Raw genomic sequence first — 22,758 nt, 5'->3', positions numbered from 1 at the left:
TTAGGAAGCCAAGAGGTGCTGGCATCACAGAGTGGCCAAGGAGAACTGCAGGAAAGCATGTGAGAAGGTTCCTGGTGCTTTTTGCCTTTTCAGGCACTCTTCCATATGAAAGGTTTGGAGAGAGAGGATAGTGTCTATTTGAAGGAACATGGGCTTAGAGGCATCCTACGTCATTCATGTCAGGCATTTGTTGGCTGTGTAGAAACTCCTCAATTTATCTGAGGCCTATTCTTCTCAGTAGAGTAAGGAGTAATAACACCTCATGGGATTAAATTGTGATGATTAAGTGAGAGAATGAATTTAAAGCCGCTAACGTATTGCTTGTAACATGTGCTTAATGATAACTATTAATAATCTCGATTGGTCATGTGAAATACAGTTTTATTTAATAATGGTGAAATATCATGTCTCTTGATACACAGTTTTATTTAGAAGTTATACTTTGAACTTTTATCATGCAAAACGTTTTAAGGGGTGCAAGACTGTTATTTTTGCAGTTAAATGATATATTTTGATTAGGGACCTGATGACACTTAAAGTATGCTTATATGCATAACACTCTCAGATGGATTTTACTCACTTTAAATATTTTCTTCTTACAGATATGTACCTCTCATGACTGATAGGAAGAAACTAGTCATGGGCCAAAGGTCAAGATACTTCCCTGGGAAATGCTGCTGATGCTCCTTTACAAAGTCATACAATGAATGTTTGGTTTAAGAAAGATTTTCCTATTTAAGAGATTTTCATCTTGGAAATATATCAAGTGAAAATTATAGAGTCTTTTGGGAAACATTTTCCTCCTAATAAATTATACCTGTAATGGGCGACATGGCAAACAACTCAGTTGCATATGGTGGAGTAAAAAACTCTTTGAAGGAAGCTAATCACGATGGAGACTTTGGAATTACACTCGCAGAGCTGCGGGCCCTCATGGAGCTCAGGTCCACAGATGCATTACGGAAAATACAGGAAAGCTATGGAGACGTCTATGGAATCTGCACCAGGTTAAAAACATCTCCCAATGAAGGTGAGCTGTATCACGTCCCTTTTTAGTACTTTGTTCAGCAAGTGCTGTGATTGACTCATAAAGAAGCATGCTTAGATTGTCTTAGCTGTTGTTTGATGATGCCATACTTTTTTAACATTTAAGATGGGCTAGCTGTCAGATTCAGAGAAGGCAATGGCACCCCACTCCAGTACTCTTGCCTGGAAAATCTCATGGACAGAGGAGCCTGGGGGGCTGCAGTCCATGGGATCGCTGAGGGTCGGACACGACTAAGCAACTTCACTTTCACTTTTCGCTTTCATGCATTAGAGAAGGAAATGGCAACCCACTCCAGTGTTCTTGCCTGGAGAATCCCAAGGACGGCAGAGCCTGGTGGGCTGCCGTCTATGGGGTCGCACAGAGTCGGACACGACTAGAGAGACTTAGCAGCAGCAGCAGCAGCTATCAGATTGGTATAAAGTAACTTTAGATCAAAAAATACTATTGCACAGTAATTTATTTTAAGTTGGTGGGAGGAAGGATTTTGTACTGTCACACATGTTGCTGCTTGTTTATTAAAGAGCATAGTTGTCTTTCCACTTGAGCTTTGGAGGGTAGAACCAGGCTTGGTAGTTCCCAGGAGATTCTGTAGAAATAAACCCTGCTCACTATCCTTCATTTTGCCAGGCAGCTTAAAATAGTTTTCACTGCCTGTAGCTGACTGAGTTGTTGTTGTTTTTTTTTTTTTTAAAAAAAACAAAAAACCTAAAACTTTAGCAATTTGTTCAGAAGGTACCAGAGCAAATGGAGTAGATTAGATGGCAATTTTTTATTTAGCAGACATTTCCTTTGATTAAAAATAGTTTTCAATCTTAGAATTATATTCAATTTCCGTGTTCAAAGAAGTCTTTGGTTTCATAATTCTTGATTTGTAGTAAATTTCTTTTTGAGAAGCAGAAGAATTCATTATAACTTCATTACATTATGATCTTTGAAGTGTTTTCAAAGGATGACCTTTTTTTATACACTGATCATGTTAAACATGAAATTAAGGTTAGGGAGTTTCAGGATGGCATTTCTACACACTGCAAAGGAAGCCGCAGGCAAATACATGAAGGTGAGTGTTTGGTGGTTACAGTTTATTTTAGTAAGAATAGGTGGTTAGTAACGTTAAAAGTTTAAAGGATATTAGTATATATCCTTTATATCTTTCTGTAGAAAGGAGTATCTGTCTAAAGCCAGTTCTAGAGAAATCATTTTTCCGGAAGCATCTTATGCCGTGCCACTACTTGTGATAAATTTTGGGGTCATAGCAAAAAGTTATTTCCAAAATTATCAAAGAATTTTAAATCACACCAAAAGATTCTTTGAAGCCTTCATATAATTCTATGTGAATTGCTCATTGTTTTAATGATAGGTAGTTACTTTAATTTTTCTGAGGAAGCTGATGTCAATATTCCCATTTCCTTAAAGGGCTTCCTCAGGTCACTTGGAGCATGTTCTTTTTTCTGTAAAGTCTTCCAGATGGTCTGGATCTTCTCCTCAAGTCAGAGCCACTGGAAACATGGACTTGTCAGTTACACCTTAAATATGCTGTGCCTTTTTAAGAGCTGCTTCAGGGAATCGGGAACAGACATGTGGACTTGAATCAATATAATATGACAAAATTGGAGCTTGTTCTTTATGCAAGTCTTCCTTTAAAGTTTTAGCTAACTTCATATGACTTTAGAGATTTGTATGTTACTTATGCTATTCTCAGTTGGTTGATTCAGTAATTTAACCATCTGTACTTAACTACATTTAATCTAAAACCTAATCATTGGATGTTTCAGTATCACCAAATTGATCAAAAGCATTAACATTTTTTTAAAAACCCTCAATATAACTGAAAGTGATACTGAACTTTACTTTGAAACCTGCCCTTAACTGTGCTTTCCCCAACCATAGCTCTGTGTTTCCCTAGTTAATCAGAACTTCTGTCTTCTCGTAACTAAAAACCCCTCCATGGTGTGTTATTTTTAATGGACTTAGTTTCTGTTTACTTTGCATGGCAGTTGCTTTTCTTCTCTTATTTCAGGCAGTGCTCCTTACACTGATTTTGGTTTAATTAGTGAAGTTTCTTAAATTAACTGAAAAGTTAAACCTAATACATTAGTTTCTAAATTTAGGGGAAGGGAATGATTATGTACCTCTTGTGACATGGTGGAAGTTGTGGATAATCTGTAGAAATAGTCAACACTCAAAATTGTGTATGTTTTATTGCTGTTTTGTGCTGTTAAACAAGTGATTGCCGTTTCCCCCTCGTTTACTAGAGCACTCTTGCTCATCTTTCTCCTGGTATAGTGAATTTAATTTTTGTCAAAATTTGTACAGACTTTTGTCTTCTACTCTTCATATATAAGCTTGTCATCGTGAAATATTCTTTTAAAGATTTTGTAAGCATTATATTTGTACTTACACTCCTTATAAGAATAAATATAAACAACAGCCGCTTTCACAACAATGTCATTTCCAAAGAAATAGTTCTAGTTTAATTTAGAAATAACTCACTCAGAAAGCTAATGAATATTTTGTCACTGATCAACTAGGCAAATGATAACGAGTGACTCATCATTGGGGAGGTTTTATGCCCGAGTGAAATGATCTAGACAATAAGTAACCTTTTGTTAGTATGATCTGCTTATGATCATGGAAAATGAGATAGAGATACGATTCTTCAGCGTACAGGAATTTTGTTTAGGTAAAACTGATGTTTATGTGTCCCTTTAGTTGTTTCATTCATTAATTTCTTCATTGATAACATACAGTCTTTCAGATCTAGGTCATTGTCGTATATTTTATATAATCCCTAAAAAAAGAATTAGTGTTGGGAGTTGTACGTGTATAATTAAATTACATTCCAATTTCAGAGATGTTAATACAAGGTAAGAATATGTGTGTTTTAGAGTTGATTTATTGTGTTTATTGGGTATCTTCTATCTGATTGTCACTTTTCTAGGCTCTGGGCATGTACATGTATGCTAAGTCGCTTCAGTCTTGTCAAACTCTTTGTGACACTGTGGACTGTAGCTGGCCAGGCTCCTCTGTCCATGGGATTCTCCAGGCAAGAATAGTGGAGTGGGTTGCTGTTTTTCTCCAGGAGATCTTCCCAGCTCAGGGATCAAACCAGTATGGCTCTTTACCACCGGCACTGCCTGGGAAGCCCTCTGGGCATGCATCAATGAATAAAACAACACTGCCTGCCTTGTTTTTCCACCTGGGACACAAGTTCACAGGACAGATAAATGAGATGTGGGAGGGGAGAAAAAATGAGATGTGTGTTGACGTATGGCTAAGAGAAAACTGGAGAAGAAAAATCAGAAATAGTAGGGATGTAGATCTTAGATTGCTCTGAAGTCTGGAGGAACAGTTAAAGATGTTAAGAACAACAGAATGGTTTTTGTGCCACCTTGGTAGTTAGCACTAAGAAATACTAACTTATCCTCACAACGACCCTATCCAATTTACAGCCCAAGAACCCACAGCACAAAAAGGTTAAGCAGCTTTTCTCAAGTCTTACAGCCTATAAGCCCAGAGGAAGGACTCCAACCTAGACATTCTAGCTACAGAGAACATGCTTTTAACTGCTGTAGTGTACTGCCTGTTGTAAAAGCTCACCTCATTCAGCTTGCAAAAGAGTTGAGATACTGAGAACGGAGTATCTGTGTTCTCTCTTCACAATAGTTTTTTTTTTTCTTGATGACAAGAATTACATAATGAAAAAAAAAATGGGGGTTTATCAGTCAATGTTTAAAATATGCCCTACTTAAGAAGTTGTGTTTCTGTGCTTTCTCATTTGGCCTGCTAACTCACTGCTTGTTTTCTAGCAGACTAGTACTTGACTGAGTTTGAACCTTACTGTTCATGTACTGATCAATAGGAAGTGTTTGAAGCCAGATGTGATTTTCATATTAAAAATTTCCTCAGTTCGGTTCAGTTGCTCAGTTATGTCCGACTCTTTGCAACCCCATGGACTAGTGGTTCTGATTGATCATCTTCACTCTTAAAAGAATTAGAACCATAAATTTCAGGGTAAACTGGAATTGTGACTTATTCATATTTTTAGTTTTATCTGTTACCAAGCACCTAGCTTACAGTCCCCAGACTCCAAGAAAGAACTTTTATGCCAAACAACCTTGTAACAAAATAACCTAACTGTATAAAATCGTCATTACAGTTTTGTTCTTCTGTATCATTACTGTTTCCTTACGTTAACTTTCTCATTTCCTATTCTAAACCTTCTCTCCTGATCTTTTTATGTTTAAACTAGCTGTTGGTATCTTTTCCATTTTCATGTGTTCCTTGTATTAATCTGTAGTATATTTTTTATTGGATGGTAGAATAGACTCTAGTAGTAAGATTTACAGAGTGCAGATCTCAGCCCTTCGTATCATTTCTGATTCGTAGCACTGTATTAAGCAAAGGATAAAAATGAATTCATAAAAATTAGACAGGTACTGAATGGTCTCCTGTAAGAGGCATGGCTTTGTGGATTTATAAAGGGTAGGCAAGCAAAAAGATACACCAGGCTTTCTAAGGTGGGAGTTGCTAAAATTAGAAGAGAACAAAGGGAGAGAGAAAAAAGAAAGGAAATAAGGAAAGGAAACAGTGGTAGAGAGAAACAAAAGTAGCGTATGGGAGGAAGTAGGAGAGCCAGCAGCAGTTGTCCCTGGCTGACTGATGTCTCCATAATGTTTCAGATGGCAGTTTCTGTTTACACTTGCTGTAATGAGGCAATTGGTCACCTTGTGCTTTGGCCATGTCTTCATGATGTAATATAACAAAATGGGCATTCACACATGGAAATGTATTTTAACTCCATAAAGACATCAGCCTTCACCCGGGATCAATCCTTATTGACTTAGAGGCTGCTGCAGGAACGCAGTGATTCCCTGATGCGTGTGTTTGGTGATACCAGCGGGCACAGCCATTTTAGGCACTCGACAAGGATCTGCATGGTGGTGATATGCCAGCCACGTATGTTCTAATACTTGTATACAGTTACCAGTGAGGGTGTTCTATTGATGACTCTGTGTGACCTTGTCCTAGACATTTATTCCTGCTATGATAATTACATACCCCAATTTAAAAATATGGAGAATTATACATTTAATACTTGCTCTGGTTACCAGTTTTCATTGCTTATGAGTTTGTTGAAGATAATTGCAATACTGACTCCTCAAATCTTGTAGCATATATATTATTTTGTAAAGTTGTACTCGGTAGAGTCTGAAGCAGCATTGCATTGTTCATTTTTTCAGGTTCAGTTTTTTTGAATATAATATTTCCCTCTCAGAGCTTCTCTTCTGCTTTCATAACACTGGACTCTGAACGTTTGCTTTTTCCTGTCTGACCGGTTTCATCCGCCTCCCATGCGTTCCTTTCCATGTCGCCAGGCCTTGGGTTTCCGATCATGGGGCACTCGCCTCTTCATCTCTGCCTTCTCCCTGGGTGATGCTCTCCTCTTCTAAGACTTCCTATCAGACTCTGACATCCGTGGCACCAGTCCAGGCTTTTCTCACAGGCTTTGGGGCCAAAAGCTCAGTTGCCAGTAGACATCTTCATTTCCCCAGCCTCTCCAGACTTTCCCTTCGGAGAGGATACTCCCCCAATCCCTGCTGTCTGATGAAACCATCACCCACCTTGCTAGGTGGACTTGACTTTGATAGGAGCCTTTCACCTGTTCTTACTCATTGGGTCGACAAGACATGGAAATGCCATGACTCCTGCCTCTTAACTCAAGGGTATCTGCTCCTCTACCTCCCCACCACCCTGGTTGAGGCTGCTGTCTTTCTCTCGCATAATTCAGGTAACAGCATACTAACGGGTGTTTTTTCCTGTCTCCCTTCGCACTGCCTGTCACTTTCCTGCTGAGAGCTGGTAGAGGTTTTGCACTCGCACTTAGAAGGAAGTTCAGACTTCTCACTTAGATTAACAAATTTCTTTGGGGTCTGGCTCCTGCTTACTTCATCTCATCTCTTGTCTCCTCCTCAGTGTTTGAGGCATAGCAAAATTTTCAGTTTTCTGAAATACTGTTGTGCCAAGCTCATTCTTATTTCCGGTCTTGTGATCTCTTCACCTTAAACATGCTACCTCACCCTTCCTGTGACTGTCTCTTAATCATTCCTGAGATCTCAGGTTTGGTATCTTATATTTCCCTTATCCACCCCAACTCCCTAAATTTGGATTCCAGTTCCTTTTGCGGGCTTCCGTTAACATCCTCACCACCCCCATCTTTACTGCTTAACACTCTGGGTTGTGATTAACTGATTGCTTGTCGGTCTGCCCCACCGAACTACGAGTTCCTTGAAGGCAAGTGCCGGAGAAAGGCATCCCGTCTGACTCATTTCCCTTTGTATGTTTGTGCCTCTCCTTATCTGGCCTGCGGTTGGCGTTCAGGAACAAAGTCTGAGTTTGACTTTAGATAGTGATTCACTTAGATTTGAGGGGAGTCTCCTTCTTTTTTGAAATTGAGAATATGATGAGAGTGTTGATCTGCTTTTCAAAAAGAGTCGACACAGATCTGCACGTCCTTTCTCGATCTGCATCTTTTCCTGTGTTGCTGCTGTAGAGTCACTGAGTTGTGCCCAGCTCTTTGCGACCCTGTGAACTGCAGCCCACCAGGCTCCTGTGTCCAAGGGATTTCCCAGGCAAGAGTACTGGAATGGGTTGCCGTTTCCTCCTCTAGGGGATCTTCCTGACCCAGGGATCAAACCCGCGTCTCTTGCATTGGCAAGCGGGTTCTTGACCTCTGTGCCACTTGGGAAGCTATGTTTTCGTGTGACCCTCACTAAAAGAAGGCATCACTGGTCCACAGGCAGAACACACGCACAAATGCTGACATAATCTCAAGTAGAAGATTTGAGATTCAGATGTGCTGTGTATTAACCATGATTTTCAGTTAAATCCACCTGCTTTCTCCATTTCAGTGCTCTTTCCTCTTCATTTTCTAAATTGAGACATGGTTTTATTAGACTCCGCAGTTGGAATGCTACATTTTCTGGTAAAACATCAGTATCTTGATAGCATTGCATTTTTTCACATAATCTGTCTCTTTCAGATATACAGAGAATATTCTTGAGCCATTATCTGTTCATAGAATGGTGGATCCAGACCCCAAAAGCATAAATTCTGAGACTATTTTTGATGGGTTTTTAATCTATTTTCGAATCTGTTTCCTCTTTGTGAAGCTAACTGGGCCATTGAAAGGTCAATGCCTTGGCCTCATCGCTGCTGCACTACAATCTATGGAGCCAGTAGGTCTAGGCAGAAGAGTTCTCATTCTGTTTATCTGTAATTTTTTCTAAATGATTTGATACCATATCTCATCTATTCTTAAAGCTAGGACCGTGCAGTCTCATTGCCAGTTTCAACAGGGCTTACCTTTCTCTTCCCCACACGCTTTGCTTTTCTCCCTCCTCACAGTGGGAATGTCCTCCCATACCTGTAGTAGCCTGACACCCATGCCCTGGACTCCATTTCCCCTGGCTTCTTCAGAGGTTTGCTCTAGATTAACCATCTGTGTCACCAGTGTGGTCATTTCCGTTGCTAAATAACTTGCCTTAATATCTGTCACTCATCTTTAAAAAAGCAGAACAGTTTTATTTATCCATTTTGTAGTAAAGAGCAAAATAAAATAAAGAGGTAAAGCATTAAGGTAAAATGTAGCACTGAAGGCAGCAGCACTGTATTTTACCTTCGTGTGCGTGTGTTCAGTCGTGTCCAACTCTTCACGACCCCATGACCTGTAGCCCGCCCCGCCAGGCTCCTCTGCCCATGGGATTTTCCAGGCGAGACTGCAGAGGTGGGTTGCCATTTTATTTCACCTTTACTAGGTTTTACCTTGACTGCTTAATTTCTTGTCATTGCATCACACGCCTGGCAGTTACCTGTGCTTATTGTTTCCACTTAACTCATTCCCAGCCTTGCTTCCAAGCCGCCTCCTGAAGGTTCCTTATCAAAGTCGTCAGCCCCCGTCTAGTGCAGGCCAGTTGTCCAGTCTGTCTTCATTTTATTCCACCTTTGCAACACCATTTGATATGATTGCACATCATCCTTTTTAAAAACTGCCTTTCCGTGGTACTCCGTGAACATGTGTCTCTGTGTGTGTCCCCCATTTCTTCGCAGTTGCCTTTGGTGTTTTGAGACCCTCTCTGACCATCAAATGTTGGAGTGCTCCAAGGCTCCCACCTCAGTCTGGCTTCCTTCTTGTCAGTGTACTCTAGCTTTCCAGGGGCTGCCATTAGGCCCATGGCTCCAGAATCATCTGTATAGTGAGATTCTCTGGCTCAGATCTCTCCCTGAGTTCTGAATATGGATAACCAGCCATCTACTAGACATTTCCACCTCTTTGTTTAATGGGCATATCATGTTTAAACCTGTAAAGCAGAACCATGAACTCCTGCCTCCCTTTTTCCACCCAGTTCTGCTGTTCTCAAAGCCGGCCTTATCTTGATAAATGTCTCTATCTTCCATCCATGTAGGTGCATGGGCAAAAAAGAATCTAGGTATCGTGCTTTAGCCTTTTTTTTTTCCTCCCTTTCTTCCTCATCCAGTCCTTCAGCAAGTTCTATCTGATTTCCTTACAAGATACCTGGAAGACTCAGGGGCTCTGCCTCCGTTTTTGAAACCCAGAGCCAACCACCACCACCTCATTTTGTACTGTAGAGACCAGTGGTCTCCCAGCTGGTCTTTTCCTCCACTCGCATGCATGCTCTTCAGTTTGTCCTTCAGTCAAGTTTAAATGAGATTGGTTATCACTACCCTCCTATAAAGCCTTCTAGTGGTTCCCATTGCACTTAGAATAAATGCCAGTCCTCTCTCTGTATTGTTTTAACTCTCTCTCTTTCCCTCCAGTACAATATAACCTTGCTGAATGTAAGACCTTTTTGTTCACCCTGACTTCTCAGCAAAGTACAACAGTACCTGGGCATAGTAGATATTCAGTAAATATCAGAGAAGGGGTCAGACTGGTGTTGCAGAACTTTTAACTAGGTTCCGTAGGTTTGTTATTTTAAATTAATAGAAATCACTTGTCCCCAAAATAGAGTTAAAACCTATATTGTTCAGTTTGTAACTTGTCTTCCTCCTTACTTAATTAACTATTGCCCTGTAGTTTATGATTTATATACTTGGTACGTTCTTTGGTCCTCCCAAACAATCTAGGTTTTACCAATAAATATTAATTCTGCCCATCCCCCATGCCCAGCCCCAAAAGGAGTAAGTGACTTGCACAAGATTTCAGTAGGTTAACTGGGACCTAGGTGTTCTAATTCCTAAACCAGATACCTTTGGCGGTGCAGTGTTCTAGGTATGTGCTTGTATGTGTGGTGGGAGCATAGAAGAATTATGCTAATCTTTGGGTCAGTTGCTTTTTTACTTCCTGTATTCCCTCCAAGATAACATTCTAAAGTGATCTTTAGCTCTGTGGCTGTTCTTTTCAGCATTAACATAAAATATTGGCCCCTGTTACAACCAACATAAGTTAAGATTTAATCAATTATTTTTATAGTTACAGTGATGATATTTAAAACTGAGGTGTTGTATGTAATTGATGGTTGACTCTTAAGGGTGAGTTAAACTGATGGAACTAATATCTTCAAACGTATTTCTTAGGAAAAAAATGGAGACTAACACAGGGAAGGAACAAGAATCTTTTATTTTTGCTGTAATGGCATTAAAATATAAGACAGAACAAACCTACCCACTATATAATAATCATCGCTTCATAAAAGAAAGGCTGTTTAATTTGAAAAGCGTTAGGCACATAATTTCAGGACATCTCAAAGTATAGTTCTTTAAAACAAATACATTTCATTTTGTGGAAAACCTCACTGCATTGATTCCCTTAACCCCCAGTTAAACCGTGGATGGCTGTTAATTCTCCGCAGCCAGGACTGGTGAAGGGACTGCGCTCACCTGAAGAAATAGCTTGTGAAGGCTGAGTCCTGCTTTGCAGGTTTCCTCTCATCTGCCTTTTCCCGGTCACTGTCAGCGCAGGCCTTCACCGTCTGTCTTTCCATGGACTCCAGCTCAGAGCCTCTGGAAGGTTTCAGTTGATGACTTTTGTCATCAGAAATCTAAGGTGCTTTCCACACTGCCTAGTGTGGACCTGACTTTGTTATGGTTGCTAGTGACAACCTTCTCTGGAAGCTTTTTGGTATCTTTAACAAGTAAATAAATAATTAATAATAAACCTAAGTAAATCTTTAAAGCTCTGTATATACATTTCTCATTGTTTATTCTAACAGTGAGCTTGCTTTGTTCTCTCTCTGCTACTCTCTGCCTGCCTCACATCCAGAATCATAGCTAAAGCGAGCCGAGAGCTTTCCAGTGATCTGCTGCTCTCCTGTCTTTCTCCCTGGCTGTTCTCCTAGAATGAGTTCTTGCCAAAAAACAAAGAGTTGAGGTTGCTTCATTATAGATTTTAAATATATAATGATAAAAGTCATGTCATCCCGGTATCTCTGTCCCCTTCTTCATTGTTCTTAAACTTGGGGAAAATGTCCTTTATCACTGCCGCTTCTGTTTCCCTACCTCCATAATAATGTAAGCGTGGACATCCTTTGCAGTAGCTAATTGGGATGTATCTAGGCTTGGCAGGATCATCAGGATTAGATTAGAGGAGGACTAACTTGGTAGGTGAAGAAAAGGCAAATTTGATCACGCAACTCTCTTTTAACTTTCATAGCTTTCTAATTTCATGCTCTAGGCAGTAAATAGTATTTCCCACAAAATGTATCTTTTCCTTAACAGTGACAGTCAGTCAGTAGCACTGCCTGTTTCTCCTGCTACTGCTAAGTCACTTCAGTCATGTCCGACTCCGTGCGACCCCATAGATGGCAGCCCACCAGGCTTCCCCGTCCCTGGGATTCTCCAGGCAAGAACACTGGAGTGGGTTGCCATTTCCTTCTCCAATGCATGAAAGGGAAAAGTGAAAGTGAAGTCGCTCAGTCATGTCTGACTCTTTGCGACCCCATGGACTGCAGCCCACCAGGCTCCTCTAAGAGTACTGGAGTGGGTGGCCATAAATCCTAAAAGTCAAGCTTGAAGGAAAGGTCATCCTAAGCCCCAGTTTTTGTGACTTAAAAATCTTTTATCACTTGAATTAGAACTTTTAGAAGTTTTAAGGTTTATGATAGGTGAACTTTTCATTGTTCAGCAAATAAGAATGAAAGTAAAAGAAACTTGCACTTGTTAACTAAGATGCTATGAACATCTTTATATACTTCCCTACTTATGGAAGAAAAGTACCAGGAAAGATCAGGGAAATGTTTAATTCCAATGTAAAACTATCAGACATATCATCTCTGGTTCTCTAGCAGTCTATATAAATGGTATAGATGGTATGAACAAAAAGCAGCAGTTGGGAAAAGTGCAATTTCTTAATTCAGCCTTGTGTTGTCTACTTAAAATTTTTTCTTCAAGCACTGCGCATGTTTTTTGGTGATTTAAATTATGTACAGTTAGTCTAACTCACAGGAATAAACCATTTTGGTTGGATCTTATGCATTGTGTCCAAATGTAATGAATCTATAAAGTGTAGAGAATGTGTTTTGAATAAAATATTTTCCTTTGTAAGTAGAAAAACCGTTTACTAAAATTTCTTTCTTTTTACTAGGTTTAAGTGGAAACCCTGTAGATATAGAAAGAAGAGAAGCAGTATTTGGAAAGAATTTTATACCTCCTAAAAAGCCAAAAACCTTTCTTCAGCTAGTATGGGAAGCATTACAAGATGTCACTTTAATTATATTAGAAATTGCAGCCATAGTATCATTGGGCCTTTCCTTTTATCAACCTCCAGAAGGAGATAATGCACGTAAGTAAATTGGTAGGGGAAAATGCTATGTTATGTGTGATGTGAAGTTCAGCTCATTTGCTCACTTAGTACATGATAAAAATAGCAGGCCAGCATTTATTAAGTTTCCTGTATGCTAGATATCATTCTAATAGTGCTTCTTAATAGTTCTTTAAATATATTACCTCAGATAGTTTTCCCAATAGTCCTGTAAGGTAGATGGTGTCATCTGCATTTTACAATTGAGACACAGAGATTAAATAACTTGCCCACATATGCATATTCTGTGTCTGGCAAGGAGCTAAGCATGTATATAATGTGTTATGTGTCATGGTGGATTTTAAGTTCTTTAGAACACTATTGTGAAATAGTTTTTAATTTGGGGTTTTTTAAAGAACCTTTTGGAAAATCATTATAAAAGCAAAATTTATTCTTTTCCCCAGGCTGTTACTTTCCAAGTACTTTAAATATTGTATATATTTTATTGTTATGTGCATGATTTGGATAATTTCTTTACCATCTTAGAAGTGTTTATGCTACAAAGTATTCTGCTTGAGGTAACTTGGCTTTAACCTGTGGCTGCAGATGATTTTGTTTTTCTCCTATCTTTCTTTGTCTTTCATTTCTTTTTTAAATTTCTTCTTTTTCTTTGGAGCAAATTATTTTAAATGGATTTTCCTGACAGTACTTTCTATATCTGACAGGAGATCTAGCTTGGTTTTGGTCACTATATTTAAGGAGCTATAGAGTGAACCAGTGGTATTTTGTATGTCAGAAGAATGATTCACCAAAATATTTTTGATTGCGAAAGCTTCATTCTTCTGTCTTACAAGTTATGAAGAGTTTTAATAAGTATTTGCTAACTTGGCTTAGGTAATCATTTAAATTAATTCTTCAAAGGTATGCCTAGAGCTCAAGTGAGAGAGAACTTCTTGGAGGTCTGGGGGCAGGGTGGGAGGAGACAACTGGTCACAGAATAAGCAGATTTACCTGAGGCTGAAGTCTGTGCAGATCAGGGTTTCTCAGAGTGGCACTGTTGACATTTTGCACTGGAACATTCATTGTCACCTGCTCATTGTACCGTCGCCCAGTTGAGGCAAGTCAAAACATCTCCAAAGATAGCCAGCATCCTTTAAGGGGGCAGAAGTGCCTGTGGGTGAAAATCTCTGATGTAGATAAAAGAGGATTTAGGCAACATTCTGGGAAATATTGAACCAGATCATTTTTTAAACTTTTATTTGTTGAATAAATGGTACATACTTTGCTGTTGAAAAATTAGAGGGAAAATGACATTTCAAAGGAAATCATATTTACTGAAAATCCCACTGTTTAGAGATTACTGCTATACCATTTTGAGATATATATATCTTCTGAGATTAAAAAAAAATTTTTTTTTAGTTGTCACTAATGGTGCTCACGTATGTGCATGTGTGCACAAGTGGGTGGGCGTGAGGATGTGTAAGTGTGTGTGTGTCTTTTATCTGGAAAAGGAGGTGATACAGCTAACTTCTTCACTGCTTGGTTTACCCAGCTGTCATTATAGAATACTGGGAATTGGTGTTCTAGCCTTAAGTGAGTTAGCAGATGATTAAAAACTTTTTACTTGTAACATTTTTTTCCCAGGACTATAAGAAAACTGGAGAAAAATGTTTTCAGTGGGAGTGGGTTTTTTTTTTTTATTCACAGAATCTGGACACACCTTGGAATTCAGCCTGCTTCATTTGTACAGTGTAGTGACAGGCCCTTTTTCAAATTTGCTTAAGGAGATAACTGGTGTTATATCCAACTGAGAAGAAAATCTAGAGTTGTTGGTGTCTTAGGGCCATTTAAAGAGACTCAAGATCTACCAGAAGGTCTTGATAAACAATCTAAAGATGTTTTTGCTCCGTGGTAAAAGTTATTTAGTGTTTGCACTTAAAAAAAAAATTATGCTTTTCTATGTATTTCATGTATCTTTTCATCATATTTAAGACTTAAGAAGTGGTGACTTGCTTAAAAGGAAATCCAGTAATTGTAAGTCTGTAGTCATAGAAATCCAGATTATCAGAATTTCTTACTAGTGCTGTTCGGTATGAAAATGAGCACTATAACCCAGAAATCTGCAGTCCGTACACCTAGTGGTTCTCAGACTCTTTGGTCTCAGAACCATATTACACTCTCAGAGTACTGAGAACTCCAAAGGTTTTGATCATGTGAGTTATAGCAGTAGGCATTTACTATATTCTAATTTAAAACTGAGAAATTAAAAAATATCAGTGCATTTAAAAATAATAAATATTGTTAGCGTATAATTATACTTTAATTAATGAATGAAGTTTAAAATGAGACAGTGAAGGGTAGTGGTATTTTTAATTTCATTGTGCCTAGTTAATGTCTGGCTTTAATTGAAGATAACTGGATTCTCATCAGCTTCTGCAATCATTGTGTTGTGTTTAGCTCATGTAGTTTTTGGAAAGTTTCACTGCACATTCATGAAATATGAGACAAACAGCATCTTAGTAGTATTGTAAAAACAGTTTTCACCTTGAGGATCCCCCTGGAGTTCCTGAACAATACTTTGAGAACTGCTTTTTTGTGCTGTTCATATATGCACTTCACATATGACCCAAGAATCACATAGGGGATTTGAGAACGGCGTATTTGCCCTGTGATAGCATAGGCTGAGTTCAAATGGTAAGTACCTCTCAGGTGACTATATTTACAAGGGAGCACCTTTAGTAAAATCGGTTTTTATTACTTTATTTATACTTGGACTTTACTGAAAACATTATTACTTTTTCTTCTTTTTTCTACATATAACTGGTAAACTACAGTCCTTTCCTAACTTTGATTTTAGAGATTAATCTTTCCCTGCAGCTCCCTTAAAAGCTTGTAACGGTCATCAGTAGGAAAAGTATTCAATTTCTAGAAATACTTTACTACTGTCCACTTAGATCATTCTAACTTAGTGTGATATAAAGTAGAACTGTATATGAAATGAAATATGTCACTAACTGCTCTCTTTAGAAATACTCAGTAGTTTAGTTATAAATGCATGTGAGATGTAAAGCTGAAAATTAGATAATTCTCTCATAATTCCTTTCCTTTAACCTGTTTCACTGTCTTTAAACTTTTTTGGTTATTTACCCTATAAAGAAAAGATCTGAGTAAATGTCTCCAAATGATACATTTATGTTTTATATATATTTAAAGCTATATATAATGTGAGCATTTTAAAACATATACAAAAAATAGATTTAAAAGATGAAAGTTTTAAATTTTTATATTTAGTAGCCATAAGACATCTTTATTGATAGCATGATTGAATGTACATTATTATATTTTATAATCTTGATTTGGCCTGATTTGGGTCTTAAGTTTGTTTTCTTTCAGAACTTGGTTTTAATGTCTCTCATAGGTGGGAAAAAACTCATAATGTTAGATAAATCCAAGTAGAAAATTTTAGTGCACTCACTAAATCGTGATAGTTACACCATGATACATCCACCAGTTATGTAAAAGTTTTTTGTTGAAATATGATTGGTAAATTTCATCTTGTAAAGTACTGCATTGTTATGTTTTTAACTAGTAAGAGCAAAGCCCACTGCAGTGCTTTATTTGGAAGATTATATTTTAGCACTGCCTCCAAGTTGGTCAAAGTGGTCAGTAAAGTGGTCAATATAGTATTTCAGCCTTTCTCTGTTCTTGAGTTCAGATTTGCCAGATAAATCTGACTCAGAAAGCAAATCTCCTATCTTCTGGGCAGGGGCGTAGGTAAGGATCAGCTGTCTTTACAGCTTCTGCTATATAAAATGATACCAACCATAGATTCACTTAACTAGTTACTATATGCAGTGATACATGGTTATGTGTTCAGCTTGAAAATAATCAAAATAGAAGTTTCAGTATTTGAATGGCTAGGCTGGCACATTCAGTAGACCATCTTCCCATCTCTTGAAGAACATACTTTATACCCATTGGTCACTGAATCCTACTGATGTTCACAGGGATATTTTTTATGGTTGTTCACATCATCCCTTCCGTTTCGCCCCAGTTGATTTTCCTCCAATTTCTGTCTTCTCTTTATCTGTCCTACGTACCTCTCACCAGCTCATCTGTATTTGGCACCCTTGCACCTCAAGCCCTCTCTTCAGTTATTCTCACTATTCTGAAATATGTGTTCATGATTTCTAGTGTTTTGTTTACTTACTATTTTTTTGTGAATAATCCTTTTTCTGTTCTGCATGTCCTAAGAGAACCATTGACTTTCAGAGAGTTTAGCTCAACCCTCAGTAAGAATTAACTTTACATAGGAACACAGAAGAACATGTTCCATCATGTGAGTTTATAAATGACCAAAGTAAGCTTTCAGAAAACAATGCTTATCTTTACTACAGGTATGTCTTCTCTGTTTTGTTCTATTTTATTTCTCAAAGTTTGGTCATGAGCCACTGAATTGATTTTAGACTCACAAATAGACTACAGCCCAAGATCCAAAAAGAGCACTGTCCTTGTTCTTTCTTCACCATTACTGACCCTGCAGTTTTGAGCTTTCTTTTTTCCCTCCTCTTGTCTTCTTCTAAACTCTTTCATGCTGACTTTAATCTCTCCCTGCAGTTCTCATCCCTTAAATCTACACAGCTAGCTCCCTTGTATCATTCGGCTCCTGGATCAAATCTCATGGACACTTCAAAAGGGCCTCTGTTCGCTTAACCACGATTAGCCTTCTTTTTTATTTGATAGCACATCATCATATTTTATTTTCCTCATGGCATTTGATATCTGAAATTAACTATTTGTGTTTTATTAACTGAATTCTTCATATACTGTCCACACCTGCCAGTCTGAATATAGGTTCTCTAAGGAGAGAGACCTTATATGTCTTATTCATCATCACATCCTTAGCTTCGAAAACAGGGTAGGTGCTTAAATAGTTGAATTAATGAGCAGCACTTGGCTTAAAATTTTATCTTATGAAAGTTAAGCTTTTATCATACTTCAGCGGTGTTGATATGTCAAATAGGCATGATTCATGGGTAACACATAATACTTAAGTTTCTATATGTGGCTTGCCTACTGTATGTTATAATTAATAGCAGTAACCATTGGTTGAGGATGAACAAGTTTTAGCTACTGCTCAACCTTCTTTATAAATGTCTTCTCATGTAATCCTTGCAACAACTCTGCAGTAAGTGGTGGTCTCCTAATTTGACAGATGAAGAAACTGAGTCTCAAACATAAGTAACTTGCCTTAGGTCAAGATTTAATCTTTCCAGTTTCCTCCCTCTTAACTAGCACCTTGGGCTGCCTCCCTATCCTGAAGATGAGAATCTTTGGAGGCAGAGAACTTGAAATTAACAGAGTTAGCATCGTCCCCACTGTGGAATGCTTTGAGTCAATAAGGTGTTCAGAGCTCTACATAAAATTAACGGAACATATAAGCATCATAATTACATGTCTGTTGCCATCAATTCAGAATCTTTTTTGATAAGCATTTTCTTTCTTTCCAAACAGTTTGTGGAGACGTTTCTGTTGGAGAGGAAGAAGGTGAAGGTGAAACTGGTTGGATTGAAGGAGCGGCAATCCTCTTGTCAGTGGTGTGTGTGGTGTTAGTAACAGCATTTAATGACTGGAGTAAGGAAAAGCAGTTCAGAGGTCTGCAGAGTCGAATTGAACAAGAACAGAAGTTCACAGTCATCAGGGGCGGTCAGGTCATTCAGATACCCGTAGCTGACATTACTGTTGGAGATATTGCTCAAGTGAAATATGGTAAGTAAAACAGGGCAGTCCATGTGACGCATGATGTGATTTTATTGTAATCTTGTTCACAGCTTAGCTTACCATTATTATTTTGTTTTAGGTGATCTTCTTCCCGCTGATGGCATACTTATTCAAGGCAATGATCTTAAGATTGATGAAAGCTCATTGACTGGTGAATCTGATCATGTTAAGAAGTCATTAGATAAGGATCCCTTACTTTTATCAGGTATGAATTTCTTTATAACTTTTAACGTTTTCCTCCTCCACGACTGTACACCCGTCGGTAGTTTCCCCAAAAGCCAGTAATACGAAGAAGATTCTGTAGTTTGTGTTAGCTTCTAGCCTTATAATCTTTAGAGACTTTTTTTTGTAAGCTGGCAGAGACTTTAGAGATCTTTGAATTCAGAACTGTGTTTTATAAATGAGAAACTCGAGTCCAAAAAACAGAAGACTTGAGAGTCACTGTTAATGTTAGTATAATGATAAAATATAAACTTAATGATCTCTGTTGAATTGATCAGTTTTTCTGTGTCATATTTATTCGTCAGCCCTAGTAAAATATAAAATTAAAGAATGATTATGTGTTTAAAGCAAATTAATGCATTTTCTGTGATGATCTACATAGGACAACTTTTCTGTTTTTAAAAAGCTTGTATTTTCCTTAAAGTTAGCCTAATCTCACTTCCTCATTTTAACTGCTAAGGAATGAGTCTGAGACATTAACTGTTTACCTAAGGTAATATGATTAATAGTAAGTAGATCCAGGAATAGCACCACATCTACTAGACAGAGATGAATTTGCACCTGGTTAAGACATGTTCTGAAAATGGAAGGGTGTGTATAGGTGAGGGTACTGTCTGAAAAGGAGAAGTATGTGTCTACTTAGAAGGCTCTTGTAACAACTTGACTGTTGATAACTAGACCTGAGGTTAATTGAAAATGAAATGGAAAGGATGAAAAAAATTACAGGCTGCCTTCTAAAATGAAAAGAAACCAAAGTACCACAACTTGTCTCCAAAAGTATCCCAGTTCCTTAACTTTTGATTTCCAGTTTGCTATCTTAATATTCTAGTATTCTTTATAGAATTTGCAGAATTGCTTGTAAAACATTTGTTTTAGGTATATTTTTAGATTGAGTCACACTAGCGTTTAGAGTAAGAAAATGCTGCCTATTTATCTTTAATTATCATTTTCAGATGTTAATGGAATGATAACATTTCCTACATTATAAGGAGATTTTGCTTATTTAACCATTTAATAACTTGGCAGCTATGCTTTTTCATGTCTTCTGTGTGAACTTTATATTCTAATTGGTCGGACATGGTTTTATTCAACCCAAAGTCAAACCTGTGACAAAGGTCAGTTACGTTAGAATCACAGCTATGGAGCACATACCTAAGTTTAACCATTACCTTTTTAAGATTTGTAAATATGTTCCAAAAGGCTTATTGCAAAACATGCCGCCATTAAAAATCACAGTAATTTCATGTATGTACATTTATAAACACCATTATATATAGGGGGAAGGTTTCAGTTGTAATATAGACTTTCATTTCTATGAAAAAACTTGAGATTTGTATATTGTCAGTATCCTGCACTACTAAGACCATTTATACTCCTTTTAAGTTTTTCTTTATCTTGGTGTGCTTGAAATTCATTCCAGATAGAAATATCTTGGCTATATAATATCCTCTGTCCATGGAATTCTCCAGGCAAGAATACTGGAGTGGATTACCATTCCCTTCTCTAGGGGATCTTCCTGACCCAGGGATCAAACCTGGGTCTCCTGCATTGCAGGCAGATTCTTCACCATATGAGTCACAGGGAAGTCCATATATTAAGTTTAATGTTACTTGTTTTACTTATTCCTTGCCATACTTTTAAGAAACTGCATTTCATGTTAACCAAGTAAAATCTGTGATCTTTCCGAAGGAGAGGGAAGCTTGCTGGTCAGACCTAAACCATAGACTGACCAGGCCATGGTGTTTGGTGAACTGAGGCATCTCCTCTTGTGTTTTTGCCGCATGTACTTCATGGACTTTGCTGGCTGTACTTGTAGCTTATTCACACAGTGCTTAGCTCTTAGTGTCTTAGGTTGACATCCTTTTACGGAACCTTGGTCCTTTTCTGTTTTAACAGAGATGGCTGCTAAGTTTTTGGAGACTCAGGTTCTCAACACACCAAGTATATACCAAGAGGGACTCGATAAATTTTCCATGTTTAAGAAAAGACTGAAATAACTTTCTGGAGTCCCTTATCACCGTATGGGTGGGAAAGTTTTTCTACATTTATTTCCCTCTTCCAAAAATGTACTGAAAACATGAAATGTATTTATTTTTAAATTTATTCTCATGATGCCATCTCTCACTGCTGTTCTTGGCTTTTTAAATTTAGATGGTTAAAAGCAGTTATTCAGTTAGCAGTGGGGATATGACCAGAACAAACACTGTTTACTTTGCCTGAACCTATTAGTGGCCAACATTTGATTATCTGTGGTAAAGATGAACATAACATAAATTGAAATTTGCTAAAGGCTAGAATTGTTAAAAGAAACTGTCTTCTACATTTAGTCCTTGCGCAGTATATTAAAAAGCAGAGACATTATTTTGTCAACAAAGGTCCGTCTAGTCAAGGCTATACTTTTTCCAGTAGTCATGTATGGATGTGAGAGTTGGACTATAAAGAAAGCTGAGTGCCAAAGAATTGATGCTTTTGAACTGTGGTGTTGGAGAAGACTCTTGAGAGTCCCTTGGACTGCAAGGAGATCCAACCAGTCCATCCTAAAGGAGATCAGTCCTGGGTGTTCATTGGAAGGCCTGATGTTAAAGCTGAAACTCCAATACTTTGGCCACCTGACCACCTGATGTGAAGAGCTGACTCATTGATTCTGGGAAAGATTGGGGGCAGGAGGAGAAGGGGACGACAGAGGATGAGATGGCTGGATGGCATCACTGACTCAATGGACATGAGTTTGAGTAAACTCCAGGAGTTGGTGATGGACAGGGAGGCCTGGCGTGCTGCGGTTCATGGAGTCGCAAAGTCAGACACGACTGAGCGACTGAACTTGCTCAGTAAATATTGTTTCACTGTCCTTTATTTCTTGTTTCTCTTGCATTTTTGCTGGCATAGAAGCTAATAATTAGTGAAATAGTCAGAATATAGATTTTTTTAAAGCAAGAAAATCAAAGATTTAAAAATTCATGTGGGATAAATTACTCAGCAATTAATAGCCACATACAAATCCTTAAGTACTATAGTAAGTACACATGCTTCACAATCTTAGTTTGCAAATAACAACTGAAGGTTGATTTGTTAAACAGGATGTTAGTAGGTGCTTCAGACCTGTCCTCCTGAAGTAGGAGATCAAATAAATAAGTCATAACTATAAAGAATATTTTCAATATTTAAACAAGAGTTTCAGTTTAGAAAGCTACTTAAAATTCACAAAAGTAGTAGAACAGAGAGGTGGGAAGCCTTGTAGTGAGTAAAGCAAAGATGCAGAGGTGTGGATGTACAGGTTGGAGAGCTGTGAGCAAGCTTAGCAGCGTTATAAGGAAAATATGCCCTCTGTCCTCTGCCAGGGCTGGATTGAATCTGTCTTGTCAGCTTGCAAGATTATTGTGAGGGACAGAGTCAGAATTCAGTCCACGTTCCCGTCTCTGCCCGCTAACTTTTTGTAATGGAGTTTTATGTGAGAGTAATGGATGAAAAAATTTGGAAGGTGGATCGGTCTCCGTGTGGAGATTTTGGATTTTATGGAGTAGGCCATGTAGAGTCAGAAGTTTTGGAGCCATGAGAGGCTTGGATAAAATCACATTTGAGGAGAGTCAAACCTTTTTCAGGATGAACTGGAAAGACAGAAACTTGCTAGGAAGCTGCTGCAGTGATCAAGGTGGGCTGGCATGACAGCCTGGGTTAGGGAGAGGTTGTGGGGTTGTCTTAGGGATATGGCGGTTGTTGCTGTGTAATCCTTTTGGTTCTAAGCATATTTCTTTCTAAGTGATGGCTTTCTCAGAGAAATGTCCCCAACGATAAAAACACAGTTATAATTTAAATACTGACCATTCACTGAACCCCTAGATTATACTTGATTCTCATTTTTACAAAGTGTACGTGTACTGTTATCCCCATCTGTGGACTGGTCATTGAGATGTTACACTTTGCCCTGAATCACAGGATAAATGAGTGGTAAAGT

At 38.2% G+C, this 22,758-nt stretch overlaps 1 protein-coding gene across 5 annotated transcripts in view; it reads left to right on the top strand.

The window, feature by feature from the left end:
- Positions 1 to 22,758, top strand: part of ATP2B1 (ATPase plasma membrane Ca2+ transporting 1) — a 133,404-nt gene that overhangs the window by 61,579 nt on the left and 49,067 nt on the right. For all 5 annotated transcript variants that reach the window (XM_070788936.1, XM_070788935.1, XM_019960336.2 and 2 more), the window contains exons 2-5: positions 603 to 1,030; positions 12,648 to 12,845; positions 18,318 to 18,572; positions 18,664 to 18,789. In XM_070788936.1, the coding sequence (XP_070645037.1) occupies positions 823 to 1,030; positions 12,648 to 12,845; positions 18,318 to 18,572; positions 18,664 to 18,789 (787 nt within the window). In that variant the 5' untranslated portion in view covers positions 603 to 822. The remainder of the gene's footprint in view (positions 1 to 602; positions 1,031 to 12,647; positions 12,846 to 18,317; positions 18,573 to 18,663; positions 18,790 to 22,758) is intronic.

The sequence above is a fragment of the Bos indicus genome, chromosome 5, assembly GCF_029378745.1.
Source record: "Bos indicus isolate NIAB-ARS_2022 breed Sahiwal x Tharparkar chromosome 5, NIAB-ARS_B.indTharparkar_mat_pri_1.0, whole genome shotgun sequence".
NCBI lineage: Eukaryota > Metazoa > Chordata > Mammalia > Artiodactyla > Bovidae > Bos > Bos indicus.
Note: the sequence above shows the minus strand (reverse complement) of the source record. Positions and strands in the feature narration are given on the sequence as shown.